This window comes from Dioscorea cayenensis, chromosome 19, assembly GCF_009730915.1.
Source record: "Dioscorea cayenensis subsp. rotundata cultivar TDr96_F1 chromosome 19, TDr96_F1_v2_PseudoChromosome.rev07_lg8_w22 25.fasta, whole genome shotgun sequence".
In the NCBI taxonomy this organism is placed as follows: Eukaryota; Viridiplantae; Streptophyta; class Magnoliopsida; order Dioscoreales; family Dioscoreaceae; genus Dioscorea; species Dioscorea cayenensis.
This window is the reverse complement of record NC_052489.1, coordinates 27,648,252-27,672,152: the sequence shown is the minus strand read 5'-3', so window position 1 is coordinate 27,672,152 and position 23,901 is coordinate 27,648,252. Positions and strand designations below refer to the sequence as shown.

The window sequence follows — 23,901 nt, the reverse complement described above, 5'->3', positions numbered from 1 at the left end:
CTTCATTTCTTGTTTGTTTTGTTTTTGTTTTTTTTAAAAACTTCGACTCCTTTGCGCGCTCCTCTCTCTCTCTCTCTCTCTTTCTCATCTTCTTCATTGTTTGGCTACCGGTGGTGAGGTGCGGAATCTTCATGTAGATGAGCCAGCAGTTCTTCTGGTGAGTTTAAGGTTGGGAAATTTGAAGGAAAAGGCTTTTTGTTGGTTTTAGGTTTTGAGTTTTGTTCTATATGGGGTTTTACTGTGTTTTCTGAACAAATATAGGTTTTCTTTGCTCTCTTCATTATGGAGAGTCTTAGATTCAGATTGCAAGAAGTAATTGTCTGTTTGATTTTTTTCTCAAAAATCTTTTGGTCTTTCGCATTTGTTTCGTTCTTTCTGTCTTATCGTCAGTTTGAAACAATTTTAAGATTCAGTAAGGAATTCCTGTTTGGTTTTGAGTTTTATCAGGGTTTGATTTAGTTTATGAGGGTTATCATCTGGATAAAAGATTTTAAGGGAAAAAGAAAGCATTTTTCTGTGTGATTTTCTGTGGGGTTTTAGGAGTTTTTTTTTTTGGGAAAAAATCGTTGGTTTTATTCTGAGTACCGTCGTCAGGTTTAAAGATTTTATAGAAAAGGAATTTTGTGTTTGATTTCCAATTTTTTTAGGGTTTTGTTTGGTTCTTGTTTGATTTTAAGTTATATGAGAGGTTGATTTGCTTTTATGAGTGTTATCATCTGGTTTAGAGATTTGAAGAGAGTGTTATCATCTGGTTTAGAGAGAGAGAGAGAGAGAGAGAGCATTTTCTGTTTGATTTTCAGTGAGCGTTTGGGTATGTTTCTTGGAATTTTTGTTTTGGTTTATTCCGTACCATTTATACAGTCATTAGAATTGGAAGATGATGAAGGAAGAGAATGGAGTGTCAACTCTGTGGTGGTGTTAGATTTTAGTGAGTTTTCAGGAAATTAGTCTTGTCATCAAATTGAAATATTTCAGAGAAAGAAGATGTTTTCCAATGTTTTAATAACCGGACCGGTTGTCGAACCGGTTAAGCAACCGGTTCCGGTCCAACCGGTTGAACCGGTTGAACCGGCCGGTTCAACCGGATTTAATTTTTTCAAATAAATAAATATTTAAAAATTTAAAAAACATTAAAAATAAGTAAAAAATAATTTCAAAAATAAAGAAAAAATAATAAAAAAATACAAAATTACATATTGCAAATTTAAATTACCTTTATAAGGTCATAAAATTTTAACTTTACATAAAATTAAAATTTTCAAAATACAAATATACAAAAATACAACTATACAACAAATATTGAAAAATAAAGAATTAAATAAAATATAAGTCTACAAGTATACAACAACAATAATGATTAAAAAATTAAAACCAAACCGTTCAAATATTTGGTTTAACACTTTAACTTTAATGAGTTTAATTATTGATTAGTGTAAAATTATAAATTAATCATAATAAATTAATAATAATAAATTATAATATATTGATATTTTTTATGCATTTTGTTTTTTATTTTTTTGACTTTTTTGTCTTTTTAAAATTTGGACGGAGTTAATTAGTTTATTAACTTGATATAAATTTTTAATTATAAAATAAATTAATTAAATAAATTAATTAAATCAATAAATTAACCGGTCCGGTCCAACCGGTTCACCGGTTCACCGGTTGAACCGGTTGAACCGGCCGGTCCGGTTCTTTTGTAGTATATATTACTAACCGGACCGGTTTACCGACCGGTTCCCGATTGAACCGGTTGAACCGGCCGGTCCGGTCCGGTTTTTAAATCATTGATGTTTTCTCTTTGTTTTTATTTTATTAGGGTTTTGGAGAATTTTCTGAAAAGGAAAAACTTTTTTCTTGTTATACTCTGTGGTGGTGTTAGATTTTAGTGAGTTTTCAGGAAATTAGTCTTGTCATCAAATTGAAATATTTCAGAGAAAGAAGATGTTTTCTCTTTGTTTTTATTTTATTAGGGTTTTGGAGAATTTTCTGAAAAGGAAAAACTTTTTTCTTGTTATGTCAACTGCTTTTTTTTAAAATATTATAGGTGAATTATATCATCTGCGTCAATTAGTTTAAGTAAATTTATTTGAAAAATCTATTTGGCAAATGTAAAGGGTATAGATAGTGTTACTTTTTAACAAGAAGTAGGTAAGCATGTGATTCCATCAGCTTTCCAAGAAAAGATTTGTTTTCATATGAATTCTAATCTTGTGTTTATTTACTGGAAAAAAAAATTGTAGAAAACCAAGGTAGACTGTTCATAATCCAAGGGAGCGTGAGGGTGGGCAGAGACTCCTTAATCCCACCTTCACGGCTTGGCTATGACTATTTCAAGGCAATAATGGAAGGGCATGGTGTTACATTTGATTAATATATGACTTGGACATAGTGGCTTGTGCTTGATTACGATGCACTGACTCATCCCCCAACAAAGAAGTGCCTCCAAACTAGTAGAATCGTTTCTCACTTGCCCCACTCCTGCTTTGTTGCTCTCCTTCTCAGCGGAAGAAGATGGCTTATCGTCTACTTCGATCTAAGGTCCCTGCTCAGTCCGCTCTTCTTATCATGCTCTGAAGTTCTACGTTTTTTTATATATATATATATATATATATACATACAGATAATATAGATTATTTGATGAATGTGTAGGACTGTCCAATCTGGGTCTTTCTGGGGTTTCTTCATTTTCTGTGCAAATTCTATAAACAAACGTGTGAAATTTTACAGTATCAAGTTTGGATTGGTAACATCGAATGATTATTTTGTCATTCAAACTTTAATCTTTCTTGTGTCAACCCACTTCTCGGACGGAGTTGATCCCTCTCAGAACTTGTATCTTTCTTGTATTTGTTTAGTTTGATGTCCGTGCATCTCATGTCATACTTCCTAAGATCTGTCAGGTTTCTGGTCATCTTATCATTTAAATGGTATGTGAATAGTTGCTTTTGTACCTCTTTTTTGTATGTGATTGCTTAGTATTGTTGACGATTTTATCACAGGCTGGCTTGTTCTCAAGGCATGCAACTGCTTCTGGGAATTGTCAGGTTTGTTCTCCTTGGTGTTACACTTCATTTTACCAGTTGAGCAGTTCAGTGTCATCCTTGCAAAACGAATCAAGAGAAGAGAAAGGGTATGGGATTTTGGCACTTGTTCAGTTGAGCAGTTCAGTTGCTTGATGGGTGATTATTCTGTGGTTATATCAAAACATGGCCACTTGCAATTTTTTTTCCTTGAATGGTTATGGAGTCACCACTTGATTTCCATAGGTACAAGGGCCATGGCATGTTGGCACCATTCACAGCTGGATGGCAGAGCACTGAATCCCATCCTCTTGTCATTGAGAGATCAGAGGTAATAACATTTACAGTTAATTAATCATTGTGTCATGTTTTGAACTTCTAATTAAGTTTTTTTTTATTAATCAAGATTGAGAACCTTTGTTTTTTTATTGTCTTCTTTTTAAGGGTCCTACTATTTTGGTTGAAATTATGCCTGAACAATATGATTAGGATGTGGGATTTGTATATATTTTCTGATGTTTCTCTGACCATCTGTGTTATGATGTTCGATAGAACTGCGTCCTGCTGATAGAAAGCAAAATCAAATTGTTGAAAAATTTTTCTGGAAATCTCAATTAATTGCATAGATCATTCTCTTGTAGACCTTGCTTACTACCTGATCTTGAGGCTACTTTGTTGTAGATTTAGTTGACTAACAAGGTTATCCAACTCTAGGCCTCCATATGGTACTGCATTGTCTTGTGGATTTTATCTTATATATTTTTCATAGTGGTTTGGTAACTTGTGCAGGGCTCATATGTTTATGACGTCAATGGGAAGAAATATCTTGATGCTCTTGCTGGTTTATGGTGCACAGCTTTAGGTACTGAAAAAGTTACCCTTAAAGTAGATAACAATAGAATTTTAAAGTTTCTCTTACTGTAGACCATTTTTTTCCCTTTCTATGTTATTGAATAGGTAACGTTGGCATCTCTTTATTAATTGGCCTATGTGGGAAGGTTATCATCTTCATTTGGCATAAGGGTGGTGGTGGTTGTTGTTACTTGCTTTTAATGCTAAAGCTTTTCTTACCTTCTTAATAAAGGACCAAAGGAGCTTATCTGACTTGAGTTCGTATTTTACTTTTCTTCTGTCTAATGTTATTGTCCTCACTCCTCAATATTATCTCATAGACAGAGACAACTTTTCTCCTTCGCCAATTGAACTTTATTTATCATTTAGTAATCAAGCTAGAAAACTTGTCCTCATAGATATGTACTAGCAAAAGTTTTAGTAGCTTCAATACTTTACTTAATGCCCTTATGCTCCCTTGCAATTTCTGCAGGTGGAAATGAACCTCGACTTGTGGAAGCTGCAACCAAGCAATTGAATAAGTTGCCATTTTACCACTCCTTTTGGAATCGTACCACTAAGCCCTCCTTGGTATTAATAGTTTTTTTATTTCAGTTTCTCTGTTTTCTTGACATGTTTAGGCTCTGTTTTTTTAACTTCAAAGTACTGCTACAGAGTAAAGAGTTGGTAAAACACTCCCTCTCCAGATGAGAGGTTGAGGTTTGGGGCATTTCTAGTGCCCGAAAAACAAAGTTGCTTCTCCATGTAATATTCACAAAAAAAGTACTGGCGATTGCTAGATTTTTATACATTGCTAGATTTCTATATGAAATCAAAACTAATTCATAAGTTGCATAACTAATTGATTACCCTCTGTTATGAACTGATTTCTGTTTCAGCTATTTATTTTCTTTCTCCAATGTTCTTTTATTTGCTGATCCTGTTGGTGCAATGGCATCATATTGTCTAAATGAGAAGCCCTTAAAACATTGAGAGAAAATGACTGCTGTACACACAGGACCTTGCGAAGGAAATTCTTAGCATGTTCACTGCAAGAAAGATGGGAAAGGTCTTTTTTACCAATGGTGGTTCTGATGCTAATGATTCCCAGGTTTGTTTCTGAAGTATCTATATGTGTTTTTGCTTTATCATCAGTTAAAAACATGAATTTTGTAACATCATTCTTGAAATAGTTGCAGTCATTTTGAGGGCTGAAAATGAGATAAATTACTATTCCTTGTGCTGACCCACCCACTCTCAGTTGGATATGTTGGAAACTAATAAGGGAGCTATGTATTGATAGGTAGGTGATATCTGTGACAATAGCATACATAAGTTGCAAAAATTAGAATACAGGCTGAATGATTGAGTTTATGTGGTGGGAAAAATGATAGAAGAGCTTAGAATGCACTATCAAAGTGGTGGACTATTGGTAAGTTGAGTAGAAGTGTAAGAAATGGATACATGGTTGGATGAACAGAAGCTTTAGGAGTTGTTTCCCTAAAATTCTTCTATGAAATCCATTTGTTTATATGCTAACCATACCTGCAAAAATTTGTCTGTGTTTGGTGCATTATTTTTTATGCTTGTTCTGCTCAATATTTACTCCAAGATGTGTTCTGGATATAGTTTTAATGATGTCTCGATGTTTAATGTACTTTTTCTCAATGATTTTCTTTTATGCTTGACAATCTTCCCATAAGCATTGTTTTTGGAGACAATTAATTATCAACATAGTGCTAGATTGGCTGGTTATGGAATATAATACCTGTTTCCTTGAAGTTTAGTTTTATTGTTATATATTGATTACGAGTTTTCCCCCTGTAGGTGAAATTGGTATGGTATTATAACAATGCTTTGGGCAGGCCAAATAAGAAGAAGATCATAGCGCGAACAAAATCGTAAGTATTAAAGCCATGTTGTTTTTTCTTGTATAACTGATAAATTTGTGTACATTTTGGCAGGTATCATGGATCAACTCTTATAGCAGCTAGTCTTTCTGGGTAAAGTATTTTCTGTAGTTAAATTTAAAATTTTCACTGCAGAATCATATTTTTTAAAGTCTTGTTTTTGATATTAAACAGCTTTGTAGCTTATGAATCTTTTTCCTGCTAGTATCTTAATTCATTTTTGCAATAGATTGCTGTTTATTTTCTTTATATGGCATCTGTCTTTCACAGTCTTCCAGCTCTGCACCAGAAGTTTGATCTACCAGCACCATTTGTATTGCACACTGATTGCCCTCACTACTGGCGTTTTCAATTGCCCGGTAGTCACTTGAATCATACTTCTTCCCCTTTTTGATATCACAGATCCATGTTCATAATATTTTATGAAAACATCAGGTGAGACGGAAGAGGAGTTTCTCAACCAGGTTAGCTAATAACTTGGAGAACCTTATTCTCAGGGAAGGCCCTGACACGGTATGCTACCTTTTGTATTTATTCCATAACATGCCATGAATCAATAAACTGCTGATCTAGCATTTAAATGCTTTGTATTGATAGATTGCAGCTTTCATCGCTGAACCTGTCATTGGTGCTGGAGGTGTTATCCTTCCCCCAAAGACCTACTTTGAGAAGGTTAACTTCTGTGTCCTCTAATGTTTATATATATATATATATATAAACTAGTTTAATTTGGATGATTTCTCATAGTTTTTGAGTGTTTTCTTTATGGTCCTATGTATATATTCCAGAAGGTTTTACTGAAAATGAAGACAACAGTATTCAAAGTTTCAATGGCTGCTGCTTGTTTTTACAATGCAACTCTGTTCAGCATAAATTATTTGTCAATAGTGGCAGTATTCAATTCGATTAGGATGAAGGCTTCTTCCTCGAGGAATAAGGAATTCCTTCCTGAACATCCCAAACCATTTTGACATTGTAATTAGTCACCAATGAAAATTAGCATCATTGACAAGTTTGTGTCCTTTGGTTTTCCTTTATTGTGAACTTCCTTTCCAATTATCTTGTACTCGTCTACAGACATCTTCAGGACATATATATTTCCCTTAGCAACGTAATTTGGTTTTCCTCTTTAATTAAACCATGATCGCTTTATCTTTGAACGTGCAGATTCAAGCTGTTCTTAGGAAGTATGATATTCTATTCATTGCTGATGAGGTATGTATAACTTCTCCCAGTATATGCCAAACGTGAAACCTTCAGCTCCTGGACTGACAGTCACCTTGTTTATTCAAGGTGATTACTGCCTTTGGGAGGTTAGGGACGATGTTTGGATGCGACAAATACGATATCCAGCCTGACCTTGTGACGATAGCAAAGGTTGTTTGATGAAGGATCTATAATAATCAAATGTTGGTCTTTGAAATAACTTTCTGTTTTGCTTTTGCTGTATCTTTAGGCTCTTTCATCGGGATACATGCCAATTGGTGCAATTATGGTCAGCCCTGAGATTTCAGAAGTAATACATTCTCAAAGTAACAAACTGGGTGAGCTTGCACAACATGTGTTGTCTTATAATTTCTAATCACCAATCAGTTGTTTTCTGAATGGTGATTGCTAATGTAATCCACTTGTTCGACACTATGGATTCAGGGTCATTCTCTCATGGATTCACATATTCTGGGCATCCAGTGCCTTGCGCTGTTGCTTTGGAAACGCTTAAAATTTATAAGTGAATTCACTTTTCCCTTATCATTTTGCTTTTGGTTCTTAGATCTTCTCATTTCTTTCATATAGAAACAATGGATTGAGTTTAAAATTAGTAGAATACTCTTCATTGACTTGCAAACATTCAGTGGTTAGTTGTTAAAATGTTTGTCGATGGACTTTGTTATGCATCAAGAATATGAGTAGAATATGGATGGTTGGTTGCAAATGTCTTGATGGAATTTTAATTCCTGATCATTTGCTTATCATGATTTCAGGGAAAGAAATATTGTTGAGATGATTCAAGCAATATCTCCAAGGTTTCAGCAAGGCATCAAAAGCTTCTCCCAAAGTCCCATTATTGGCGAGGTACCAATAGTATGAGTCCCAAATTTTATTTTCCCCTATTGTATTTGCTTAATGATTATTATGGCAAGAATGAAAAAATTTGAGAAATCCAATCTGTAACCATGCTATTTTTATGCAGATACGCGGCACTGGGTTGATACTTGGTACTGAATTTACTGATAACAAGTCACCAAATCAACCATTCCCTTCTGAGTGGGGTAAAAAATGATAATGCCATGGGAACTTTCAAATTGAAATAGATCTGGGGGTTGAACATGGTGCTCTCATAATATCATTTGCTTCGTTTCATTTTTTTAGGCGTTGGTTCGATATTTGGAGCAGAGTGTGAGAAGCGGGGAATGCTGGTCCGAGTTGCAGGTGACAACATTATGATGTCGCCTCCGTACATAATGTCTCCAAAAGAAATTGATGAAGTAAGATGATATTTCTATATAAATTCATGGCAATCGTGCAAAGTATTCGCATCCGTATCTTTTCCCATTAGTCAGATGCCTGAACACTTTACATCTTGCTTTCAGCATCTAGTATCATTTTGTTTCATCAGTAGTAAGGCTTTATAATTTGATCTTTCAGCTGATAAGCATCTATGGTGAAGCCCTAAAGAGCACGGAAAGGATAGTAGAGGAACTCAAATCCCAGAATAAGTAGTCAGCTATTCTGTGAGCATTCCCAATTAAGAAGGGCAAAGAATTGTCCTGCCATGAACTTGAATTTCAGATTCTTGTTTCTCAAGAAAATGTTAATGCTGTGACAATCTCTGTGTATGTCTACAACAATGTTAATATTTATTGAGAGTTGTTCTATACAACAAAGCAAAAAAAAAAAAACTTTTCATTGATATTTTAAACAACATAACATGTAAGGAGCACATAGTACAATTACAACTGACAGAATCAAGCTGCCGAAAAGCATGTCCTGTCTGAAAAAATGGAGAGCATTGTGCTCCTGATAGCTGTGTTACTCTACAGTGGCAAATTTAACTTGGAATGCACTAGCATGGATGAGCCATCAGCATTCACATTTGAGATATTTGAGCATGTCTTGATTGGGATATGAGGGGATGTTTCACCTTGAAAATCATAAAACTCAAGGCAGAAGTGAATTGGTTTGAAGCTATCTACCACTGGTTTGTGGTTGTCTCATTTTGTCGAGAACAAATGCATGAACAGTCAGGTTCTTCTGTTTCTCTCTTAAGAAGACGCTTGTCTCGGTTGATCATCAGTTTTATCAAAGGAACTTTCAAGGATACTTGTCGCCAAATCTCATTCACTGTTCCATTTGGATCTTCATATTCAAAATAGTGTTTGACCTGAATATGTTGAAGGCTTTAGATAAATCAATCTAAAGGATAAAAATGATATATTACAGGATGTGGCACCTTCACAGGTATATAATCTAAAAAGAGCACAAATAAGGAATTTAACAAAGATGCAACATAAGCTGTTCATCCATCCCAAGAAAGAATCCTGAAGGCTAAGAAGCTTTATACAGATCAAAGTTCGTCACCATGTCTACCATCTATTTTTTGAATCCTCATATGCATCTAATCATTACAAAGCTCTGAATTCACAGTAATCTGGATGCAAGCAATTAGTCAAAAGAGGTCTTTAAAATAACATGATGCATGTCGAACTATTTTCATAAAATTAGAATGTTGAATATGTCATGTACCACACAACAAGGCCGCTTATTTTTCCTGGTTTCACAGAATGGTTACGCAAGTTTCATTGTTGTCTATCATTAACCATTATCTTTTAACATAGAATCACAAATTGTAACTAACATATATATAAGAGTCACCCAAGGCCATTAAGTTGGTTTGGTTCTTCTACAGATTTATGCAGAAATGCGATCTTATCACACAATAGACCATATTATTTATTTTATTTCATCAGCATCATCACGAGTAAAGATACTAAGAAAAAGTACTTTAGCAGATTAGACAAATATATAAAGGAGAGGTGAGGACTTATACACACCGATTTTAGCTCCCTCTGATATTGCAAAATCCTTTCTGTGCTTATTCTCCTGAGCATTTTTGTCAAGTATGCTGGCTTTGTAGCTGATTCAGTATCCACAAAAATCGCAATCTTCTTATAATCTATGACATCTTCAAATGGCAACTCAATGTAATCACTCACTATCACTGGGATGCACAAACTAACTATTGCATCAAACAGCCGGCAAGCTGAGGGAGTATCTCCAGCTGGATGTAGACAAAACTTGGACGAATGCATGCCCTGCGTCGCCATGCGTCGACTCTCCCTAGATTGTGCTCCATGTTTGATTATGACATCTTTTTCAGCCTCAAGTATTTGAAACAGAGTATCACGAATCTTTCCACCCTGCAGGAAAAGAGAAAAGCCACCATATCACTTATGAAAGCATGCACAGAATTTGAAACACTCTCAGAATTGCAACACCCTTGATCACAGCTATTATCTTGAACAAGTGGAAGGTGCAGAAAATTATACATGGAAATAAATCGATCATCTACAACCACAATCAGAACCTGATAGAATAGTAACCACTAGTCCTCCCATTTCCAAGAGAGACTAAACTGCTCCATAATCTACAAGCCAAGCAGATGAGAATAGACAAATACGTTCCTTGTTTTTTCTAAGACATTTTCTAGCAATTAATATAGTAGTATTCAATGGAAAAATACAAAAAAGATGTGCAAGAGAACAACTCCACAAATGAAGAAGCATGATATTAAATTCAAAATAAACTCAGGAATGCAACCATGAACCTAAGAAGAACATCAGTCATTATCTTAACCATCAACCATCTAGTAAATGTTAAGAATAAGATCAAAGGTTAAGATTTTTATTTTTATTTTTATTTTTATCACCAATGAATGAACAATAGATCAGTAAACAAGTATTCCTTTATTCAATCCTACAAACACAAAACAGCAATTTTTTCTTAGAAATATCATCAAAGATCAGAAAACTGAATCATGGAAATAGAAAAAAAAAATTTACCTCCTTGCGATAGCGGTTGCCCATGAAGAACAACAATGAGGTCCTTTTTTTGATCCCAATGTCTCCCTGATACGAATTAATCCGGTGATCATACGGCAAAACCACATCCTTGACCAGAGACGCCTGGTCACCACGCAACCTCCCAAAATCCGAGAGCAAGAGCACCCCATTCCTCACCCGATCGATGACCTTGGCCAGCGCATTAGGATCCTGGCAAATAAACACATGATCCCTCCCATTGTTCCTCTTCCAATACTCCTGCGCTTCCAGCCACTCCACCAGCTGCTCCTGCATCTCCTCATCACTATAATCCGACGGTGTCGCAGGATTCGAGTTCGCGGGGCGGATGGGATTGACAATAAGACTAAGCGAAGAGAAAAACGGAACGTAGAAGAGGTCGGCAAGGTTAGGATCGGAAGTGACGGAGAGAGGAGAGTCGGAGCGGCGGCCAGCGTTGCGGAGATCAGTGAAGAGGTGCCACTCGGCGGAGTGCTGATGCCCAGGGTACTTCAAGGACGCATCACCGCCAGCAGCGGAACGGGCGAGATGGTAGGAGCGGACAACACCGGTAGTGAAACGAGAAGGGAGATCATAGACATAGATCTTGGGGCGAAGAGAAGGACCAGAAAGAAGCACAGCGTAGGAGGAGGAGGAGGAGGAGGAGGAGGAGGGGGAGTGGAGGAGGGCGAGGATGGAGAGGAGGAAAAGGGAAGAGAAGAGGAAGGGGAAGAGGAAAGGGCGGCGAGGGAGGAGGTGGGCGATGGCAGTGACCATGGATTGGGGCTTGAAAGGAATGGGCTTGGGTTTGGAGCGGGGGTTGGAGGTGGGGATGGTGGTAGCGCTGCTGTGCCTTTCGGACATGATCGAGCTTTCTCTCTCGATCGGAGGAGATGCGTTGTGGCTCACGCAAACCTCCAAATCAATATTTATTTTTTTATTTTTTCAATAATAATAATAATAATTTTCATGTTTTATCTATTAATTAATTGTGTATATATATATATATAGGATAAAGTTAATTTTGATGTTGTGGTTCACATAATAAGAAAGTCCCACATCGGCCAGTTAGTCATAATACTTATCTTTTATATACATTATTCGAACCCCATAAAATGAGCAATGAGGAAGTCTGCGATAAACTGGTCGATTAAATTCGATCATTGGACTCCACCGTTGGAAGAGAAGTTCGCATCTGAGCTCTTTTTGAAATGGTTTTTTTTTTAAAAAAAAATTATTTACTTTTTTTTAAAAAATTTATTTACTTTTCAAAACCCTATCCTAATCCTCCGCATCTGAAAGCCATGGCGGAGGTCGGCGAGCCGTCTTCGTCATCGGCGACGATGAAGAGAAAGCCAGTCGTCGTTAGGGTTAAGCGCAGGGCGTCCCAGGAGCCACTAGATGCATTATGTGAGTTTGCTTCGTCTTTTATTTTTTTAATTTTTTTTCCCTCACTGTATTGTGATTTCTCTTGCTGAGTTTCTTGCTGTTTTCTAGGGCTTGAGATCAATGAGCGGCCGTTTAAGAAGCCCCTTTTGGACTTTGCGAGCCTCTCCATTGGAGAATCTACTGGAAAAGGTATTGATTCAAGGCATGCAAGATTATATGTTTGCAAATTTTATTTTATTTTATTTTATTTTATTTGGGGAAATCACAGACATTGATAACATTGTCTTTCTATTATTTGTCATCAAAGAGGTTGAATTTTTAGTAATTCTGTAATTGGTTTTCTCGTGGTTCAGACGAAAGTGAATATCTATATTATAGTTGAAAGCATTAGCCATCAATAGCTTATTTTCATATATCTTCAAGTGTAGCCTTAGAGGAATCAAAGACAAAAAAGGTTTTAGTTCAGCATGTGGAGACTCTAGGGGGCTTTGAAGGTACTAAAGATGCTCTGCTGGCTTTCCTGGATGGGATGGTAAATTTCTTGTTCTTTCCCTTGTCTATGTATATTATATGATAAGCCCTAGTCTTCGAGGAAGGAAGCCTGTTGCAATGTTCTTTTGTTTTTAAATAAATTCTTTTGTTATTTGGAGCCTGCATTTCTAATTTAAATTTGTTAATTTGCTTATGAATTATGACATTTTGAAGTTTGGAAACTTGAGTTGTAAAACACATGGTTCTGTGGCAATTGAATGAGTTGTCTAGATTTGTTTTCTTTTAGCTTCACTTCGACAAACAAACCATGTACCATTTTTTACTCCTAGGACTATTGGTTGCTGCTTGTTTGGACTTTCTGATTCACTAGTAGTCAATATTTCCTACGAGAAAGTAATCCGTTCTCCCTGGAAATTTTTGCATTTTTATCATTTTACTCTTTCCAATAATCTGAATTGTTTGTGCAATATCACAGGTTTGGTTGATAAACTATATGCAAGTGTTTATGCTCTCATATATTTGGTTCCTGTTACCTCATTTTAACACTAAAGCCACATTAATGCGTATGGAAGTATGCTATATTCCTTGTTAAGGCTCATTGTCTGCACCATCAAAAAAATTAAATTATAATTAATGTGTGATGCAATTTGATGACAATTGAGTTATTTATGGAAATGAGCAATCAATTAGACCACTCATCATTTGCAAAGTGTACTCTACGAACAAGATGAGCAGGCATGTTCAAATTGCCGTTGCTTGGTTACCTTGATAGATAGGTTCTATGCCTTGAAAAATCATTAAAGTACAAAACATTTGAATTAAATTAATTAAGTGCTTAAATGGCCCCAATTTGCCAAAACAAATAAATAATTTATTATTTTCCAGAACTTTTCTTTCATTACTTTGTTGAATGATCTATTGTGTCCTTATGATATCTGCCTAATAAAAAGTCTTCACTGTGATATTCCAAAGGCTTAACTTAGATTTTCTGACAGCCTCATTCAAACAGCAATATGGAATTTGAAAGAAAGCTTGCAGATCGGAGGAATACCTTCAAACAAGATAAGGTATAACAACTTATTTAATTGGTGATTTAGCATGGAAAGAACCTTCCAACATTTATGATACTCTGAAGAAACACTTCATTTTAGCTTTTTTTGGAATCAGTTTTTTAATGTGAACTCTTAAGACGTTACTGTCAATTTGCCCCATGCCTGTTTCTAAAATTCTCTTGTCCATTTGTGCCTCATGCCCCTCTTTAATAATGTTCAAACTGGCTGTTTCTGAATGCTTAGTGGCAATATGTCATCAGTCATTCTACAATGGCATAGTGATGGTTATTGTCAAAAGTCTGTAATTTTCTCTATTGTCTTTGCAGAAGCAAGATCGATTGCTCCTTGAAGCCAGAGAGAAACATGAGGTATTATTGATTTACTTATTGTTATTGTTCCTTTCCTTCTTTATGATTTGTTCATTGGTGAGGCATTCAAACCGTGTTCTTTATTAGTGGGCATGCATACACATTCAACATGACGAATGATGCATTTCTCAATGTCAATGTCTCCGTCTATATTTGTAAGAGCATAAATAGAAATGCTTGTGAAGATTTGGTTTCTGTATAAATTATCTGATATGCTGCTTGTGATCTTATTTGTATAGTATCTAGCAAGAAGAGCACGTTTTACGCAAATATGGAAGAGCAGAAGGGAGGGCAAGGACAGTGATGATAATTCCTTGCAAGAAATTTGCCATTTTTATGACATTGTCAGAGTTGATGAGGAGGAAAAGCCTGGAAAGTTGCCAGAACCAAAGTAATGAGTTTCTTTTCTCTACCTTTATTTCAATTTTCATATCTTCTTCTTGAGATTGCAAGGAGTGACAACTTTGAGATAATTGTGATTTCAGAACTGTTTCTATTGATGATAATGCAATGCTCTATAGCTATCTTCCTTTACTGAGGGAATTCCTCCCAACTGCGGCGGAGGAGATTGAATCTGATATCAGTTCTGTTCAAGGTAAAGAAAGTTGCGATCCAGCATTAATATTTGAATGAGAGATTATCAGTAACAAATGAGTTTTCTATCATATTTCCTGAGTCATAATTCAGTTTTTTGAGCAGAAAATTACGTCTATGATCTGTATGCTATGGATGACGAAGCCAATGAAAATGAGCAAGACTCTTTCACTGGCTACCCTTTGTAAGAATTCAGCTGCCCTTGCTGTACTTCACCTTTGATAAACAATATTGATTAATCTAGATCATTGCTTCTTCAGAGTTCAAGTGGACGATGAAGATGAGTATTATGGTGGCCCTCCAGAATGCGAATATGAATCTGATGATTCAAATGGTATGTTTGTCTTTGCACAGTCCACTTGTTTTTTTTTTTTATGCTAATTAGAAACTTAGCCACATTGCATGATGAAATTGATTCCTCTTCCATTTCCACTTCCAACTGCAGCTGAAGACAACCCACTGAATGAGTACCCTGATGAAGTGTCATCACAGGATGAAGAAAATGAAAACAAAGACCCACTGGACTACTACTCAGATACTGACTCTCAATATGAAAAGATCATTGATTCTGATGAGGAGGATGAGGACTGGAAATGGGAATATAAATAAACACTGAAAGTTTTTAAGTCTTCAGACTTACATTGTGATGGCTTTTAATTGTCTGTCTCTAGTGCATATTGATGTAATTGCGTTGGATTTTTAGATAAACCAACACTCTTACTTCAAAAATATATATTTCTTTTATTTTTTTAAATTGTTTTAAAAGGGTAATTTGCGTTTATAGTAGCCCCAAGATGTTTGTGATTATATATGTACACTCGTAGAAATAATGCTGTAAATTCATTCGGTTAAAATGTTTTTTGAGCAGTTACTGATAATTGCTGAGATATACACATGTATATCACACAAATTTACCAGCTAACACTTTACTGACCTTGGTGTAATAAAAAATATAAACCGTTATATTAGTCCTAACAAAATACTTTAAACATAAATTTTCACAATATAATTTTGAAATTCAAATCTTTCAAGCAAAATAGTACCATCTGGATTTTCATTGTTTATGTAGATCCAATTTAAAAGAATAACCTCCTGTCTGACGTGGCCCATATAAATAAAAAAAATAAAAAATATATGCATTTTATGCGCCGATAAAACAAATGGTGAAGTAAAAATAAAAAATAAAAAAATATATGATAGGCTTGTTTTGTTAACGCAGCATCCATCCAAATAACAAGCATCTTTAGCAACGTAAGTTTGAGGTTTATTATTAATCATTACCTGTATGATCACATCTTCATAATTTGAGATTTCGAAGAATAATTGCAACTACAGCAGCAATACCCCTCCATAAGATGACAATTATGCCTAATGAAACATTCATATCTGATATGAGTAACAAAATCATTTACAAGCATTTAATCTCCGATAGCTCAGAACTTAGACAATTGCACTTTTCCCATTAACCCGGAGGCCATTTCATCTGCCGGCCACCAAGAACGTGCAGATGAAGATGATAAACAGATTGACCTACATACAGTAAGACATGATGGATAGTGATTAGAAGATGAAGCGCTACATTTGCATTCAAGAAGGTGAATTTGTCGAATGTGCTTACATGCACCAGGACCATTGTTGATAACAACACGAAAACCATCCAATATGCCTTCTTTCTCTGCTACTAATCTTGCTACATAAAGGAGATGGCCCAAAATCTCAGCATGTCCTGGTATAGCCTAAATAGACGGAAACATTTGTAAGTACATCAAATCAGATATGTTGGCACTCCTTTGGAACCACAACAAGAATGTCAAAGGATCACAAGCTAACAGGTAGAGTTAGAATAAATTGGAGATAAGAATGCAAAGTTTAATCAGGAAAGCCAGACACTGAAAACCTTTGAAAGAGAAGGATAGATACTTTCAGTGACTGTTTTGATGCAAAATTATATGCGTTCAAGAGCAACAGCTACACTCAACAATGACAAAAGAACCAATATACGTTGTATTAGCATTAGATAGTAATTGCTGCTGTTTAGGCATCAAATGTGCATGTATTTAACAAAATTTTTGGAACATTGGGTTGTATTACATGTTTTAAGGTGAGAAGGTTTTATTCAGGTTGGCAGCAATATTCACAATCCAGTTACTCTAATTTATCAACAAACAATACCTTGCCAAAAAAACATTTGATAGCTTTTTTAATAAAAAAAATGCGCAAAAGATACACAATTGTGCTTCCCACCATTACAACAGGAGGGCGTTGCTGTATCACAATATATATCTTCACAACTATGAATAGAACATAAGTTAAGAAGACGGAAATCATCATCTTGAAAGGACCTCTCCCACTACAAGTTAGGGATACAACCTAGCACAAGCTGATCTAACACCAATAACCAAAGGAATGTAAATCCTAATTTACATTTTCATTCCATCATGATATTTCCATTAGGATATACCTTCTCATTCTGTTTAAACACACATTGTGAAAGCTAAGTGAAGAAAAATCCATCTTCAATTTTTTTTTTCTTCCCAGCAGTGGAGACAACTGCCATCTAGAACAGCTATCAAGGAAAGCAAGTTCATATTTTTCCCCCTAATTCTAATTCTTAAATTTGCATCAGATGGCGTAGCAACATTAGCATTCACCTATATCAACCTCTTCTTTCAAGAATAAGTACTGGGAATAAATTAAAAACAAACAGAAGAGGCAGAAGACAATACCTTCCCAAGTTGTGTCAATCCATCCCTCAGCTTTGGAATGACAAGAACATGGACAGGTGCCTGTGGGTTGATATCACGGAAAGCTAACACTTTCTCATCCTCATATACAATGCTGGAAGGGATTTCTTTCGATATAATCTTATCAAATCTGGTTTAAAAAAAAAAAAAAAAGGTTTTTTCAGGCATTCTTCTCTCCTAGGATCAACACAACATCAGTAAAGCATAATTCAAACAAGATGTCATCTTTCAGGAAGTAGGATATCGTACATGGTCAGACCTCCGGCATCCACAGTGGCAGCCGCTGCTTTAGCAGAAGCCTCTTCATCTAACGATGCGGAAATGCGACATATACCTCTGCCTTGAAGAAGAACCATAAGTAATAAGAAAAACTTTCATGGAGATTTCAGAACAGCAATTATTCAAACACTGGAATAATTTCGACAAAATACTCATTTCATCTTGAAGGAAATCCATTTCATAGGAATAACAACAAATAAAGTAAAGAAAAAAAAAACAACAACATCTTTATATAAACCCTAATGGTGCAGAAGCAGCGAACCTTCTCGCACGAAGAGAAGCAGAACTAATCACGAAGGCATTGGGGAAGGGTTTGGCAGCCGAGCAAGCACGCAGAAAGCGAGAACACCTGCGTTTGAGAAATGAGAGATCGAGATCGAGATCGACAGAGAGAGAGAGAGAGAGAGAGAGAGAGTACCGAAGAAGTACTGATGCCGTCGCCATCGCCGCCATCAGAGGAGGAAGCGAGAGCAAGCCTCATCTCTTTCTTATTCTACGGAACCGGGTAAGCTTATGTTGGACTGCAGGAACAACAACAACTACGTACAACATGAAAAATTATGTTTATTATTTTTTATTTTCCGAGCCGTCGTTTCTTAATTAATTGGCAGGTGAATTGAATCCATTCTTATTAATCAAGTAACTCTTACATATGGTTGGTTCTCTTGTACACTGATCTTCTGATAAACATCCATCAAAAAGAAAATCACTCAAAAGTACACATACGCGATGGTGGTTTTGAATACAAGCATCTTCTCAGCACTCACTGGTGGTGCTGGAAACCGGACTTATTTAGAACCATCTACAAAACTTAGAAACTGGCAAAGGGAATACATAATATAACTCCATCAAAGCCTAGAGCAGATGCACAACATCAACCAAAAAAACACAGAACCTTTTTGTCAAGGGGACAGTAGTTTCAGGCATCATCAAGAGCAAGGACTCCAGGAAGGGGCTTGCCCTCCAATAGCTCCAAGCTAGCACCACCTCCTGTTGAAATGTGGCTCATCTTGTCGGCAAGTCCTGCCTTCTCGACAGCAGCAACAGAGTCACCGCCTCCTATGATGGTTGTAGCACCTTTGCCAGTGAGTTCAGCCAACTTCTTTGCAATTGCCTGTTCAGCATGAAAGGCTTAGTAACTAATTGTGTGCATATAACAAATGTATGGGCCACCGTCAGTTGGTGTTTACCTCTGTGCCCGCAGCAAACTTCTCAAACTCGAACACACCCATGGGCCCATTCCAAATGATGGTCTGGGTGGTATCCAAGGTTTCATTGAATGTCTTGATGGAGTCAGGACCAACATCAAGCCCCATCCAACCATCTGAGATTTCAGATGCCAGTACGACCTGCAAGAGAACTTGTGTTAAACTCCAGAAAAGATACATCATTTTCTTGAATAAATATACCAATTATCTTAATTTCAGCATATACTTAAAAAAAGGTAGTGTACTATTTGTTAGGTTTGGTTTCAAAGGGCAAGATGTGAAGTAGACAAAAAAGTATGCATTTTCCACATGAAGTGCAAGCTTACCAAGTGATCAATAATGTGGGATCATAGTGATAATTGAACAGTGTATAAATGTGACAGTGGAGAGCACATGGATAATCAGATGAGGCAAGAGAGGGCTAGCAACATCATATCTGATTAAAGAAATGACAAGAAGCTGTTAAAAGACAAATCTGGTGAAGATATATAGGTGCCACCAAGAAAAAGGAAAGCCAATCTGAGTGGGCCATGAGAGAATGCTATAAAGACAGAAGAAATGAGAGGGTGGATAGACATATGAGATCTTTTCTAATCATCCAATTCCAAATAAATGCTTTGTAAGATGCTCCAATTAACAACATTAAAGATTTGTAGGTATCAGCATAAATTGGCAGTTCATATCATGGTGGAAATGCAGATGCTAAACAGCTTGGCTTTTAATGGCCATCCGCATCTACTGTATTGACAAAAGTAAAACTTCAAAGCTAAGAAAACTAGCAAATGTAGCCTGCATCACTCAGTCAACTGAAGCCAAAAAACAACACAATGACCACACATAGACACTGGCTAACAAGAACAAAATCTCAGACAAGCAAATAGAAAACTTGACAATAAGCCATTTCTCTAGTCAATAACAAGACAAAAAAAACCATGCCAAATAAATTTGGTGACAATATCTCACTTTGATTATTAGATTAAGAATTTTAAACATGAAAGCTTCAGTATACGCGTTGATAATGAACAGACATACCTTGCTATTGGCATCAGCAGCAAATTTGTCGGCAATAACCACATCAGTAGGCAACAAGAGTGACACTCCCTTGGTCTTTGCTTTCTCAATAAGAGCTGTGGCAAGGTCAAGCTTGTCTTCCTCCACAAGGGATGAGCCAACTGAGTATCCTTGTGCCTTGTAAAATGTGAATATCATTCCTCCACCAAGAATAAGAATATCAACCTTCTCAAACAGAGACTCAATCACTCCAATCTTGGTTGACACCTTGGAGCCACCAACAATGGCTGCAAAGGGCTTCTTGGGATTTGCAACAGCACCAACAAGATAATCAAGTTCCTGGAAACAAAATGGAAAAATTAGGTGCAAGGGAAAACAAAATCAAGTCAACAGCAACCGCAAGATATCACAAAGAAATTAATTTAAGGGGTGATTACGGAATTAGGAATTGCATATTAATCAACTGACATCAGTTGAACATCAAATGTGGAAGCTTGAAAATTCTAAACCATAAGAAAGCTTGAAGACCAATGTTATCAAAATTTGTAGGAAAAATAAAAACTTATATCTGCCTACTTTCTGCATCAAGAAGCCAGCTACAGCTGGCTTCAAGAATTTGGCTACACCCTCGGTGGATGCATGAGCCCTATGTGCGGTGCCAAAGGCATCATTAACATAGAGGTCAGCGAGAGAAGCCAGCTTCTTAGAAAACTCTGGATCATTCTTCTCTTCCTCCTTGTGGAATCTCACATTCTCAAGTAACAAAACACCTCCATCTGGCAGAGCAGCAACCATTTTCTCAACTTCTTCACCAATACAGTCATTGGCCATCTCAACCTACTCAAAATGCACAAATGATTCAAATCAAACAATAAAACAGATATTATTACCACGAATTTGAAAAAGCAAGAATGAATGAAGCATACATTAACTCCAAGAAGTTCAGAGAGCCTGGGCACAAGAGGCTTCAAGCTGTACTTTGGAGTAACACCTTTGGGGCGTCCCTGGAAAGGGAAAAGGAAAATATGATGATTAAGCATATTATTGATCAAATTGATGAACCCCATTACCAATATAAAGAGGCAACTAACAATCAGCATACATTGGCATACCCAAAAAATGTAAAATAAGAACCCAAGAAATGCAGTGGATAAGACAACAATTCAAAACATGAAAGTGTTTGCATACCTCGTTTCTATCTTAACCAACAATTTTAATTTTAGAAGCACCAAATGATGTTAATAAATAATATTTTTTTCAGAAATAAAAGAGAAAACAAGCAAGGTAAACAAATAGCATTCTCCTCATTTTAATGGCAATAATTAGATACTGCCATGCACTTGTAACACTATCACTAAGTTCGTGCTCTAAATACAATGTTACAGAGACAGCATAAAAATAAGGTCAACAACAAGATGCTCTGCTGAATGACTCCAAGCATGGCATACAGTCTAAGTTTGGGCCATAGCTCATGCAAGGCAAAATCAAACTGATAATTTGATAGTAGTTAGTATATGCAAACGGATAAGGTAACAAGCTGAGCTACCAACAAAATACACCAAAAAATTATAGAACACTAATAAGATGTAGGATACAATCAAATATAATATATAACTATATAATAAATCAAAAATAAATATTAATCGATCCAATTTCCAATAATCCATGAATAAAGCTGAAACAAGATCAAAACCTAGATGACAAAATGAAATTAATATAATAGCTCAAATCAACATAAAACACAAGATCACAGATCGTAAAGCGGATTATAGATGGAAACACGAAGAAAAGGCCATTTTCAGTAGCCGGATCATCGAACTAGAGATCAGAAACTCAAATAAATAAATAAAATAAAATAAAGGAGGCGAGAAGAGGTGAGAAGAAGGAAAACCAAGTGGCTAGAGAGGATGACTCTGGCGCCATGTTCCATGAGGTACTTGATCGTCGGCACAGCGGCCCGGATCCTGGTGTCATCGGTGATGTTGAGATTCTCATCGAGCGGGACATTGAGATCCACCCTCACGAACGCCCTCTTGCTCTTCAGATCAGCGCCCTTGAGATCGCCCACGCTCTTCTTCGCCGCCATTGCAGGAGCCTTGGAGATCAAGCAAGCCACAAACAAACGATGAGATCGGAGAAACAAAGGGAAAAGGAAAAAGATGGGGTTTTTATTTATATATATATATATATATAGAATTCGTTTATAGCGAGCCCGTTCAGGAATATTCGTGGTTGGATGCCACCGCCCCACGCGAGATCGTTGCTTATTTCTTATTTTTATTTGTAATTTAAAAATGGGAAAATTACTGTTCACCCCTCGTAATTTTCAAAACTTCCCAAAAACCCCCTCCAACTTTTGCACACCCCGGACAGCCCTCCGTTATATTTTACATTCCTTTTAACCCCCGCTGAGTTGAAGTGGGATCCACGATATGAAATTTCTTTTTGCCTCGAAAAGTGGGAAAAATGTAGCCCTAATCATAACTTTCTTTTACGATAGTTTTTCAATCCTCGCTTGCTTTTTTCTCAAACAAAGTTTTAGAAGGCTCATATCTTGTTTCTTCTTGTTCTTGTTCTTGTTCTTCTTCTTCTTCTTTTCTTCTTCCTCATTTTGGTGATTCAATTTTAGCTCTTCCGATTAAATTATGGAGAGTTTTTGTGCTATCACTAGATACAACGGGAGGGACGAGTGCTAATGTTTGTGTTCTACGTCTGTACGGTCCAAGTTGATGCGCATATTATCGCAACGGCCGTGAGCATTCGAGGTAGAGATACTTGTCGAGGAACCCGACGAAATCGCAGACGAGAAGGCAACCCAGGGCGCCCTAGACGAAAGAGGATCGAGTCGTAAACGTCCGGGGTCCGCGAGGTGCGTTGTAGCCATCACACGCCTCTAGTCACAATCGTAGATCGTGCAGATGAATATGTTGTCGAGTAGGCATTGTGTATTGTGTATATAGTTCATGTTATTATGTAACTATGGAACTTAATGTTTAACTTTATATATTACCGCTTAACTATATTAGTCTCTGCTTAACTTTTTTTATGTTTCCGCTTAAACTACATTATAATCCGCTTTAACATATACACCGCGATCGTGGCGCGGTTCCCCAGCGTAATTAATACACACTCTGATCCCCAAGCGTTTCTCGCTTTAACTTTCTATGTTTCCGCTTAAACTACATTAGTATCCTGCTTAACATATACACAATATCATCCAACAAGAATGTAACCTCAAAACGAAACAGTAATGAATTTAATTGAATTTAGATACATGTACATTTACATCGACAAAATTTGTCATGTTCTTCTGAAAAATGAATCGAATTTAAACCGGGTTTACATTTCGAAAACTATTACACCTATACAATGACTATGACCCTCGCTATGCACACTCCCTCTCGGTTCGCTTTTACACAAGAAAACGGAGTTTAAACAATTACATTGATATTTACACAATGAACTATATACTTAAACAATGAAAAGTGTATGTTAAACAATGAATCTGGATTATTAAAGAAAGAATCGTGTATACAAATATAGAAAGAACGACTAAGAACCACCATGAAGACTCCTCCGGGCGTCATGCGACTGCCTCCCCTCCCTAAGTATGCGGGAAACATACCTTAATCGCAGATAAGGGACGTCGACTCATGGGTACCCGTAGCTTCTCACCCCTGAGTAATCGCTCGATAAAACCGCATGACATAGACGCGCAATCGACACTTCCTTTTTTCTCGCTGGGGCTTCAGTGTCGTGAACAAGCTGGGTACTTTTGTAGGTCGCCGACTCGCCCTAACTCCATGTCGATACTGAGGTCGAATAGGTTCACTGTCGAGATATACAAGTTCATATTGGAATGCCGATTATTTACCGAACACTATTACACAAACACAAATTATTAAAGCACTTAACATTTCTAGCTGCTTTTTTATCGTATTCT

The 23,901-nt window shown here is 36.5% G+C and overlaps 5 protein-coding genes across 6 annotated transcripts; 2 read left to right on the top strand and 3 right to left on the bottom strand.

Moving 5' to 3' along the window:
• The first annotated feature begins 33 nt into the window (after window positions 1-33).
• On the top strand, window positions 34-8,675 carry LOC120283384 (probable gamma-aminobutyrate transaminase 3, mitochondrial). Its single transcript, XM_039290057.1, is given in 21 exon segments — window positions 34-157; window positions 2,244-2,541; window positions 3,003-3,133; window positions 3,270-3,354; window positions 3,813-3,885; window positions 4,348-4,445; window positions 4,873-4,965; window positions 5,682-5,755; window positions 5,819-5,857; window positions 6,035-6,123; window positions 6,200-6,216; window positions 6,218-6,277; window positions 6,362-6,436; window positions 6,932-6,979; window positions 7,058-7,141; window positions 7,221-7,308; window positions 7,415-7,493; window positions 7,747-7,837; window positions 7,956-8,034; window positions 8,135-8,250; window positions 8,411-8,675. Coding segments are annotated over 20 exon segments (1,521 nt in total). The 5' UTR covers window positions 34-157; window positions 2,244-2,514; the 3' UTR covers window positions 8,486-8,675.
• Window positions 8,653-11,719, bottom strand: LOC120283385 (probable arabinosyltransferase ARAD1). The gene is made up of 3 exons (XM_039290058.1): window positions 10,825-11,719; window positions 9,817-10,182; window positions 8,653-9,146 (listed from the first exon to the last, which is right to left on the bottom strand). The coding sequence occupies exons 1-3, from the start codon at window positions 11,683-11,685 to the stop codon at window positions 8,955-8,957; spliced, it is 1,419 nt and encodes a 472-aa protein (XP_039145992.1). The 5' UTR covers window positions 11,686-11,719; the 3' UTR covers window positions 8,653-8,954.
• Window positions 11,720-11,951: 232 nt separating this feature from the next.
• On the top strand, window positions 11,952-15,502 carry LOC120283507 (RNA-directed DNA methylation 4-like). 2 transcript variants are annotated; one of them, XM_039290205.1, is made up of 11 exons: window positions 11,962-12,035; window positions 12,124-12,231; window positions 12,319-12,399; window positions 12,639-12,742; window positions 13,698-13,769; window positions 14,081-14,122; window positions 14,362-14,513; window positions 14,608-14,717; window positions 14,822-14,900; window positions 14,977-15,050; window positions 15,162-15,502. In XM_039290205.1, the coding sequence occupies exons 2-11, from the start codon at window positions 12,126-12,128 to the stop codon at window positions 15,323-15,325; spliced, it is 984 nt and encodes a 327-aa protein (XP_039146139.1). In that variant the 5' UTR covers window positions 11,962-12,035; window positions 12,124-12,125; the 3' UTR covers window positions 15,326-15,502. The 2 variants fall into 2 exon arrangements, with proteins under 2 accessions (XP_039146138.1, XP_039146139.1); XM_039290204.1 differs by having other exon boundaries at window positions 11,952-12,231.
• A 524-nt stretch (window positions 15,503-16,026) lies between these two features.
• LOC120249515 (14 kDa zinc-binding protein) lies at window positions 16,027-18,257 on the bottom strand. The gene is made up of 6 exons (XM_039258046.1): window positions 18,158-18,257; window positions 18,002-18,088; window positions 17,710-17,796; window positions 17,443-17,590; window positions 16,335-16,452; window positions 16,027-16,246 (listed from the first exon to the last, which is right to left on the bottom strand). Exons 1-6 carry the CDS (start codon window positions 18,190-18,192, stop codon window positions 16,179-16,181), a joined length of 543 nt encoding a protein of 180 aa, XP_039113980.1. The 5' UTR covers window positions 18,193-18,257; the 3' UTR covers window positions 16,027-16,178.
• Window positions 18,258-18,343: 86 nt separating this feature from the next.
• Window positions 18,344-22,124, bottom strand: LOC120249514 (phosphoglycerate kinase, cytosolic). The gene is made up of 6 exons (XM_039258045.1): window positions 21,850-22,124; window positions 20,885-20,962; window positions 20,535-20,795; window positions 19,980-20,297; window positions 18,930-19,088; window positions 18,344-18,853 (listed from the first exon to the last, which is right to left on the bottom strand). The coding sequence occupies exons 1-6, from the start codon at window positions 22,042-22,044 to the stop codon at window positions 18,659-18,661; spliced, it is 1,206 nt and encodes a 401-aa protein (XP_039113979.1). The 5' UTR covers window positions 22,045-22,124; the 3' UTR covers window positions 18,344-18,658.
• Window positions 22,125-23,901: the final 1,777 nt, after the last annotated feature.